Raw genomic sequence first — 10,751 nt, forward strand, 5'->3', positions numbered from 1 at the left:
AGGTATCACAAACAAATTTAGTCAATTTATCATTTGAAGGAAACATCTCTAGATATTTATCGGTATAAATAACCAAATATTTTTTTTTCTCATTAAGAGGTATATTAACCTTTACAAGACACCCCCACACTTTGAAATATTTTAAATGTGGTTCTTTTTTCTTTCACAACTCATAACAAATTTTATCACAATCTTTTGTATTAAAAATAATATGATAAGCAGGATATAAAACTTCATTAATATAATGTTAGGCAAGCTAGAACTTGAAGCATAACATTTACCATATCAAAGCATTTTTTTTTATTTCTTTCATCAACATTTACATGATCTTAAACATGATATCAATTAAAATAATTCATTTTAATTTCATGTCATAAACAATAATTTTGAATTCATAAATTTGATAAAAATTATATTTATCATCGGTCTTTTTTTTTTCATATCAATATCAAGATAATTTTTTTTTTCTTGCAAATGCAAAGTTTCACAACTCAATAATATTTTTAGTATGGCAAACATTTCACAATTATTTTCATACAAAACACTTAAAATATATACATTATATAGAACATCTTTGTCAATGGTAAGAATAGACAATATTAAAGCATAAATTAATATAACAACATAAACATTAGCTATAGACATCACACAAAATTATTCAATGAGCAGGAATATCATTTATCCATAATTTCATTTGTTGTACCAATAGGAGTAGAACAATTATACACATAAACTTTTAGGCTTAGTTGAAATTGATTTAATTATAACCATAAGAAACACACATTAATTCATAAAATGTGTTTTGAGTCTTCAGCACTATATTATTTTTATTTTTTTAATTGTAGAAATGAATACAAATGAGTAATTAAAAATAGAAATAACAAGATAATAATTTTCTCTCTAAGAATGTTAGAAAAAGATTACTCAAATAGTACTATTAATAATAAAAATATAAAATGATATAATAATAATAAATAGAGCAATAATAATACTGAGACAATATATAAAACAATGAATATTAATCAGATATCAACAATCATAATAGCAATAATAAATAAAAGATAGAAGGTAAGGAGTAGAAATATCCTGGGTTGAGGCACGCATAGCGCTATCCTTAGAGAGAAAACACTCCTACTGCACAGGGCTAAACAAATACACACTCATATGTGTTTCAAATCATATGCGTTTCTCTCCCAAGATACAACTGTCAGATCGATCGAGTGCAGCGAAGGATCTCCGAACCTTATGAACACCACTGTCTTAAAGATAATATAGAGAAGAAAAGAATAACAGTTTTAAGAATAACTCTAGTGTTTGTTGTCTCTGTTAGTGTGTCTTTTCCCATGCACCTAGGTGGTATTTATAGGTAGCAAAAGGAGACAAAGGAGTAAATAGTATTAAGAATATAGCCATTAGCCATAAAAAACATTAACCCATAAATTAAAGGTATATAAAAATATGAGTAACAGTAAGTTTTTTTATTATTTATTTTTTAAATTATAATAAAATATTTCCAACACCTAACAGAGGTTAAAGCGGAACCCGTGCTTCCAAACAGAAAAGGGAAATGGGAACATGAGTTTGAAGTTTTACTTACGTGGAGGCAGAGTTCGATTAACTCAAAGGTGGAACTAGTTGTGCCCTAACGGAGCTTCTACTCAAAAGATGAGGGAGGTAAGGGAAACTGTCTTGCCAGAAGAAAGCATAATGAAAAGTTTAGTGACTGAAAGGGGTCTTGGGGTACTAAGTGGGCTAATCTTGAGCCTAACTCAGATGGCTAAGCCCTATGCATATAAGACAGAAAGAAAAGGGGCCTTACAAATAACATTCATATTCTCATTTTTAAATAATTATTTCTACATATATTTATTGTGTTAAATGAAGAGTGAAAGAGGTAAAATAGAAAATTTCATTACCATTTTATTAAAATAAAAAGAAACTTTACTATGTTAAGAATAAAAATAAAATGATCTTAATATAAAAATATTTAATTTTGTCATTTTTGTGTGAATTCTTTTCGTGATCGAAGTAATTAAGCATATATTTCGTATTTAATAATTGTTAAGTGTATTTATTAAAGAATAAAGTTAGTTCATATGCACTTTATTAAAATCATTAAAGATTTTAAATTTTGTAAATAAAAAGAAAGAATAAAAGACTTATTTCAAAATTATTTGTATATTAATATTAAATTTTCCTTTTAATAAAGACCCATGATAATTATTAAAAGTCTTAATTACTTTAATTATTAACAAAGTTTAAACAAAACTAATCAAATAAAAGCTTTAAGACTAGATTTTTTTTCACATAAAAAAGGAAAACATTTTGATTTTTATATTTTTGATGTAATTTTAAGTAAATGACCTATTATGTTCCTTTCGTTTTTCTTATTTTAATGTTCATTGATCTGTCATTACATTTTATATGCTATCATAATTAATTTTGCTCTCCATATTAATTAAATTAAATGTAAGATTAAATTTTTATCTTGAAATTTAAAAATAAAAAAATTAAAGAAAACACTATTTTGCAAAAAAAATCCACAATTAAAAACCAACAAAGAAAGTTAATATTTACAAAATTTAAGTACACATTAATTATTTATTAATAGTTAATTATAACGTTTAAATAATTTATCCATATATTTATTTCATTAATGTGGTACAAGAAATAATTTTAAATGTATTAATGACGAGATAAATATCAAGAAAACGTATTATATTTATTATTTTTCTTTAAAAAAAATATTAAATAATTGACACCATTTAGTGCATGTTTGATTTGAATTATTTACACCATTTAACAACTTATCAACTTTAGTCTAAAATATAATTTAAAAAATATTTAACCATACAAATAAATAATTGACAATTGACAATGTTAAGTTAAAAAGACTATGTATGTCCATTTTGAAAAGTTTTAAAAAAATATATCAAAAGTTTACAACATAAACAATTTTTAATTTCATATTCAAATGTATAGACTAAAGAAATATTTAACCTTTTTAAAATTACTTAATCAAAAAACATTCTTATTTTATATAACTAATTTTTTTTACTTAATCAAGTCATGTTTTTTTTTTTCTTTTAATATTGTTTTGAAAGTATAATAATTTTCTCAATCAGATAAAATAATTGTGTACTTTTATATTTTACCTCTTTCTCTTCCAATTTAACCCGATAAATTATTTGAAAATTTAAAAATACATAAAAGTGTAAGAAAAATATTATAAATAGATCAAGCTAACAATATTTTCAAAATTAAGACAAATATAAATGATCAGGGATACAACATTTATATATAAAATATAAAAGTTATATATATATATATATTTAAGTAACCAATTTTTTTTTAAATTAAATATAATTATGAATTAAATATGTTTTTAATTTTAAATTTTGATATGAATTTGTAATTTGTTTGTGAATATAATATTTTTAATATAATAACATTAATTTTATTTTTTGATGAATATATAACACCGTTTAACATGTTAGTCAAAAAAATTAATGTAATTATATTAAAAGAATTATATATATTTATTTTTAAAATTTGAAATTATAAAAAAATAGTATGAAATATATTTTAGGAACTTAAAAATATATTTAATCCGATAATAAATTAATCTTATCGTTTAATGAATTTAATTTATAAGGATTCATTATGATTAGCTTGATCAGTTATAGTTGGTGTCCTTATTTATACTCTTCTAATGCTCTGTGACACACTGCATCAACTTTTAGCATCACTCTCAGTTTTGTGAAACTGCAAAGGGTACTGTTTCTTTCTTTCTTTCTTTCTTTGTGAATTTAATCAAAAGAGTGAGGACATGTTCTTTCATTGTGCTCTAGCATTGTAAAAGTCTTTGCTTTTTTGTGTAGGACGAAAAAGACAGAGAGAAAGTAGACACAGCCATGTCCACTACCAGTACAGTTCTGGCTTCCACTCTAACGCCAAGGTAATAGATTCTTTCTGTCATCTCTAACACCCATTTCACTTTTGCATGTTCTGTTCTTGCTTTTGGATCTAATCTATGCACCTTGTCATTTCTCTTTATTTTATTTTCTTCTGTCATATGATTTGGGTGAGTTTGTTTTAGTTTATTTTCAATCAGATTTCTCTGTCTTTTTATCGCTTTCTCTGATTTGCTTATTTTAAAAGCATATAATTTTCTACTTTTCTAAAGAAACAGATAATTGCTTGCTTAAGAAATGCTTAACATAACTTTTGTATTTACTTCTTTTTGATTATCAAAAGAAATAAGATACCTGCTCAGTTGATTTGAAATTTTCAAGTTGTTGAATTCATGCTTATAGCTGTCTGTTTACAAGTTGCATGGCTCTATATTGCTGTTATAGACGAAATTTCTTCACAATCCTTTTACATTGCGACTGCAATTGCCACTGAAACTGTGGTTTTTGCCACAGTTTAAAACCATGAGAAATTGTATTGATCCTGTTTTCACCTACTGGGCTTATTTTCTGGAGTTTGCTGTTTTCATTAACCTTATAGAGTTTGGGATTTGTTCCAATTTCTATTTAACTCTGTGATCTCTATCAAATTTCTATCTGTATTTTGGTTCAAATGGATTTAGGCTTGTTTTATGAAGCTCTTGGCTCTCCCTGTTATGTAAAAGTGTTTTGCTCCTCTGAAGCCCAGATCTACTATTATGAGTCAATCTTCAAACGCCCACCTAATTGAGTTTGGATCATTTTTTGTTACATGCTTTTAAATTTTGGGTTAAAGTCTTCATACTGATTAACCATGATATAGTTCCTTTCTCTGCATTTCAGATAACTGTGACAAACCCCTCAATTTTTTTTTTTGTGAATTATGATGTTAAATCTAATTTTTTACGGAAAAACAAAACTTCCCGCAGACAGTTTAATGGTCTGGTCCAATCTAATGAAGTTCCATTTTTATGTAAAAAACTGAAATTGGACATAACATCTTTATGGTCAACTCAGGCTAAAACATTCCTTGTACAGTATTACAGATTGGCCTGGGGGATTCCTCAAGTCAAATCTGGTTTGGCTTGTCAGGTGTTGCATATTTATTTTCAGTGTATTCACTCACACACGGCCAGTCTGAACATAATTTGATAAAAAGCAACTTAGAAGCCAATTTCAGCCACATGATTTGTATATGGAACTAGATTCAGTTCAATAATCTTTCATATATATAGGGCCTGTTTAGACCAGATTATTCATAAGGAGTTCTATGCAAGAGAAAAATATAAAGAAAAAAATGAAATTGACTTTTTCATAAGTTCAAGTTAGCTTATACATGAGCTAATTTGTAAATGCTCTCTCATGTTTTCAAGATTCTCCAAAAATTTTTTTGAACTTATGCATATACTAATTTTAACTTATGCAGAAGTCAATTCTACTTTTTTCTTCCAGAAACCCTTCTAGAGAAGCATGTCCATGGTGTTTCAAGTTACTAATACATGTGTGTTTCATCATTCTTCCTCTGAGCCTGAGTACTTTGTGATTGGTTAAAAAAGTGAATGGTAAAATAAATTGATGGTGTATTGGTTTATACTTTGTAAAATCTTATATGGTACTGTTACATGTCATCCTTGGGATGTAGATGTCATTGTCACTTTACACACCATGGGATAAAAACAGTCATGCTTGTGATTGGTACATTTTCTGCCTTTTCTGCATATCATGCAGTATTTGAATGGTAGATGATATTGGAATTTTGATGCCAGAGATTAGTCAATTTTCATCTCTTTCATGCCAAGCTCATGTCATGGGAAATAAATGAGTTGTTTGCATATTTCTATTACTTGCTCTATGATTTGCAAATTTTAATTTGGGCAATAGAGTTTTTCACCTCCTACCAATTTTACTCTAACGAAGCTTTAGAATTGTACTTAGGCAGATATCATAAATGGTCATAAATGAGTATTCAAATGGTTCAGAAATTTCAAACACTTTTGGCACATGTTGTGGCCACACTAATAACCTCTTTTCCTACACAGTTTAGTGTTTCTACTTTTCATTGTCTAGGAAGTACTACTTCATGCATTATTCACACCGTTCTCCTTGTGTTCTTAAAGTTTCATTTATGTGACCACCAAGTTTTCCATTGTCTGTTTTTCTCAGGTTATTAGGCAAAGTGGCATTGGTTACAGGTGGGGCATCTGGAATTGGAGAAAGCATTGTGCGGCTATTCCATACCCAAGGTGCTAAAGTATGCATAGCAGATGTGCAAGACAACCTAGGAAAGCAATTGTGTGAATCCCTTGGTGGTGAAGCAAATGTTGTCTTTCTCCATTGTGATGTTACCATAGAGGATGATGTTTCCCGTGCAGTGGACTTCACTGTGGAAAAATTTGGCACCCTTGACATCATAGTCAACAATGCTGGGATTTCTGGATCACCTTGTCCTGATATCCGTGACACAAAGTTATCAGAATTTGACAAGGTGATTGACATAAACTTGAAGGGAGTGTTTCACGGTATGAAGCATGCTGCTCGAATTATGATTCCACAAAAGAAAGGCTCAATTGTTTCTTTGAGCAGTGTGGCTAGTGCCTTGGGTGGAATAGGAATACATTCATACACAGCATCAAAACATGCTGTTGTTGGACTCACAAAGAGTGTTGCAGCTGAATTGGGGAATCATGGTATAAGAGTGAACTGTGTTTCACCTTATGCTGTTGCAACAGGTTTGGCTTTGGCCCATTTGCCTGAGGATGAGAGAACTGATGATGCCTTGGCCAGTTTTCGCGATTTTACCGGGAGAATGGCCAACTTGCAGGGTGTGGAGTTAACTGCTCATGATGTGGCTAATGCTGTTCTCTTCCTTGCAAGTGATGAGGCCAGATATATCAGTGGAGACAATCTCATGGTTGATGGTGGCTTCACCAGTGTGACTCACTCACTCCATGTTTTTAGATGATTTTCAATGTTTGTTTGTTAGCAGTTTCATTTCAGACATTGCAATATCATTAAGTTTACTGCAAGGATTTTCAGTAAACATACAAATAATATGATTATTCCGGTTCAAGTATGCTTGTTTATCCTGAAGTTTTAGTATTTCAATATCACAGCACACTTTAAATTCAGTTTATGTGAAATTTATCTCCATGCAACTCACAAAGGGACCAAAGTGACGTACTCTTCTCCTTGGTCTAATTGAAGTTTATCAGTGACTGTCTAGCACTGTGAGGTTATAAAAGGATCTAAGTAAATTTTGATCATATCATTTATCCCTTTCTTCAATTCTTGACACTCAAGTCCAAAGTCCAGTCCTTGATCTGGAATGTCATTGGATTGGATGATTTTTTCATGGTTTTTTACTCTACTAATTTTCATACTTATTCAACTTATCTCTAGGCACTTTGTTGAGGTCGGTTGAGAATTCAAATATGAGTTAAGTGAGAAAGTTGAACAACACATTGAGAAGAAAAACTTATAAATTTATTATTGTCTTGGGTTTTAAATTGGAAGTGCTGTTAATTTCTTTATAAGGATTAGGTTCAAGTTTTATTAGTATTGTATTGTTTTATTAGTATTGTATTTTTTTAATAAATCTTTCCCCGGCAGACCCATTAGAGTCAATATGATGTTTGATATTGTTTACAAACACCTTCAATTTCAATCTCATGACTCAGGTTTTTTTGGTTCTGGTTTCATTTTCTTGGTGTTAAAGAACTTCTAACATCTTATGGAGAGAAACTATGAAGTTGGATATTTCAAAATGGCAAACATTTGTTGTAACAACCCGGATTGGTAGAATTACTCTACTAATTAAAGCATTATCATAGTTGGTATTAAGCATAAAAACTACATAGGTATGCTCCACGTATTAGATTGTTCCTCAATGATTTACATAGGAAAGTTTGCAAAATCATAATACTAAACCAATTGAATCAAGAAATCTATGCAATACCATACCAAGGATTCTAACATAAGTAGCTTCCACTATCTACTCCCTTCTATGACTATCTCAGTGCTAATGTCTCTCATTTGCACTATTATTTGCTTAAGTATAACATACGATCATTGCAGGTGGATAAAACTACATGAAACACAAAAGGTAAGGGTAAGCTAGAGTCATTCAAATTTTACTAACAATTCAATATTATGACTATAATAAAATATCATACTTATATTTATATACAGATATACATTATGACCATAATAAAAGATTATTAAATAGATTTAAATATTATGACCATAATAAAAGATCCATCATATAATTGTATTCATACTTCATTTCATTCAAAAAGTAATAGCTCAAACCATCACATAATCTCACATGACACATTCACATTCTTTCAAAGTCATCATACCATATACAAGACCTCCAGAAGACTGAATATATTGATTAGGCTCTAGGACCATGCACATGTTATATTCACCCTCATCTTTCCATGACCCTTCCTCACCATCCCATGATCATAAAACTACATATGATGATCTCCTTCAACTTTCACTCTATGTAATTTTCTCCTCCAATACTTAGCCGAGCCAGGATAGTCTCAATACAAACAAGGGGTGGCAATGTTGGTCGGTTCTACCCATTTAGTCCTGCCCTGCACTTGGCCTGTGAAATTTGAACTGGGCTGGCCCGCCCCGCTTTGAAAATGCGGGCTTAAAAGTCTTGCCCGCAGGCCGACCCACTTTTTTTTTTAAATTTCGTATGATAAAGCTTTCAATGTTCAACAAATTGGGAAATTTTAACAAGTTCACAAAATTAAGCAAAGATTGTAGAGAGTTGAATGATAAATTGATAATCCAACATTTTTATCATATTCAATTCGTACTTTGACATGCACGATGAATTATTCAAATTTTAGCACATTTAGAAATATATAACACTTGTCTTTTTCACTCATACAAGAATTTGGAACGTCCATGCAGAAGTCCAAAAGGTAAGTAACAAATATACACAAGTGCAAGTTTTTTTTATGAGGCTACAGGCCAACTTGCCTAGTTACGCCTTTGGCCCGCACGGGTTGCGGGTTATGCGGGTTAGACTTTTATGGGCCAACGGGCTCAACATCTCGGCTTGCCTAACATTTTTTTCTATAGGCATGTGGGCTGACCCACCAGACCAAGCCCACATTGTCATCCCTAATACAAACCATTCAATGAATACACTCCACACATCATTCAGACACTAACATCTCCATCTTAGAGATTACTACTTCTTACTCTAATCCACACAATTATATCAACCTAGAGTAAAATACAACTACTTAAAAGCACAAACAACATTCACAAACCTCATTCATACATCACATTCTCATATAATCTTAAATTAACACACCATGTCATACATATGTTTCCTACTTCCATCCAAACTCATCAAATATCATTTAATTCAACTTAAACATTAGTAATACATAATTTATTTCTTGCATTAGCATAATATTCACTTGCAATATTTACATTAAGTACATCAAACTATGAATAACATTACTCTAATCCTAGAGATCTAATCAAAGATCCCAATGGTCAAAATAAAGATTCATATGTTTAGAACTAGTTATCAAAATGTCAGCTCGATCCAGTGGTTAACGAAGCGGGAATCCCAATTTTACCAAGACTGTCCAAAACCTAAAATAGGACCGCGTTTAGTGCCTTACACCTGGCACCCAACACCAAATTCCCTAGTGCTCATTGTGAAGTGAGCGCCTGACGGTCTCAGAGTGGCGTCCAATGCCCTAGACCACTGGAACCACTAACTTAGGAGCGTCCAACAGTCCCAGAGTATTGTCTGACAGTCTAGACCTTTGGTTCTCATTGTCTAGGTTCCCACGAATGGTGCTCAATGGTTATGTGGTATCGCCCGACGCTGTATCAGATGTTTTGACTTCCAATTTGACCTAAATAACTTGTCCAACTTGTCTATCTATGCCACATTAGTTCCTTTTTTATTTTAAAATACCTAGTTTTAGTTCAAAATAACCATATGATAGATCAAATTAGACAATCCTAGTCAATTCAAACTAGTTCCACAAACAATAAAATATCAATTCAACCAAAACTTCAAATCAAAGCAATCACATAAAAGTTCAAATACATATTTTTAGCTTCTAACCTAATATACAAATGTTAAATCTTACACAACCATTTTATCACAAATCCACACAAAGATTTTCACTCATCTAGAAATATCATTTCAAATCATTCTCTACACAACAAATTATATCATTCTAGCATCACACAAATTTCAACTCATCATATAGTAGTATATTTTTAGATTTAAAACTAGATTCCCTTACCTGAATAGACGCTCCTAGACTAAAAAGATGCTCTCCACATACTCTATCTCACACAGGTTGCTCTACTTGCACATAGAAAACTCTAAGTAACGATCAAAACACAATTTAACAATCCTAACCAAACAAAGATTCATCTTGAACCTTTAAATGTCATGGAAGCCCCAAATATCTACATGCAACAAATTTCTTAAAATACCCAAAAGAAGAACAAAAAATAAATTTACTCTATTTAAGATTATAATTGAGTAGGAATGTAGACCTCAGCCTCATGAATCTTATATCATACTCCACTCTTTAAACAAATGAAGGCAAAAAGAAATTTAGTAATTTTTTTTAGAAAAATAGTGATTCTTACCGAATGAAACTCGATTAATAAAATATTATATTTATAGTTAAATTTTTTATGAATAAAATAATGGAGTCCCGTAAAACCATTACTATTCTTAAAATCCTTAAATTTCCAGCATCAAAGTTTTGATCGTATGAAAGTTTCAAATACAATTCG

At 30.3% G+C, this 10,751-nt stretch overlaps 1 protein-coding gene across 2 annotated transcripts; it reads left to right on the forward strand.

Annotated features, from left to right (window-relative positions):
* The first annotated feature begins 3,693 nt into the window (after positions 1-3,693).
* LOC114176348 ((+)-borneol dehydrogenase 2-like) lies at positions 3,694-7,040 on the forward strand. Of its 2 annotated transcripts, XM_028061372.2 has the most exons (3): positions 3,694-3,774; positions 3,882-3,958; positions 6,114-7,040. In XM_028061372.2, exons 2-3 carry the CDS (start codon positions 3,915-3,917, stop codon positions 6,910-6,912), a joined length of 843 nt encoding a protein of 280 aa, XP_027917173.1. In that variant the 5' UTR covers positions 3,694-3,774; positions 3,882-3,914; the 3' UTR covers positions 6,913-7,040. The 2 variants fall into 2 exon arrangements, with proteins under 2 accessions (XP_027917173.1, XP_027917183.1); XM_028061382.2 differs by lacking the exon at positions 3,694-3,774 and having other exon boundaries at positions 3,796-3,958.
* The last annotated feature ends 3,711 nt before the right edge of the window (positions 7,041-10,751 follow it).

Source organism: Vigna unguiculata, chromosome 1 (assembly GCF_037176805.1).
Source record: "Vigna unguiculata cultivar grain cowpea cultivar isolate G323 ecotype 2 chromosome 1, ASM3717680v1, whole genome shotgun sequence".
Classification (NCBI taxonomy): Eukaryota; Viridiplantae; Streptophyta; class Magnoliopsida; order Fabales; family Fabaceae; genus Vigna; species Vigna unguiculata.

Excerpts from the sequence above, each read along its gene's own strand:
- LOC114176348 (XM_028061372.2), top strand. The coding sequence starts at position 3,915 with ATGTCCACTACCAGTACAGTTCTGGCTTCCACTCTAACGCCAAG. Across the intron at positions 3,959-6,113 it reads GCTTCCACTCTAACGCCAAG|GTTATTAGGCAAAGTGGCAT; the intron begins GTAATAGATTCT and ends TGTTTTTCTCAG.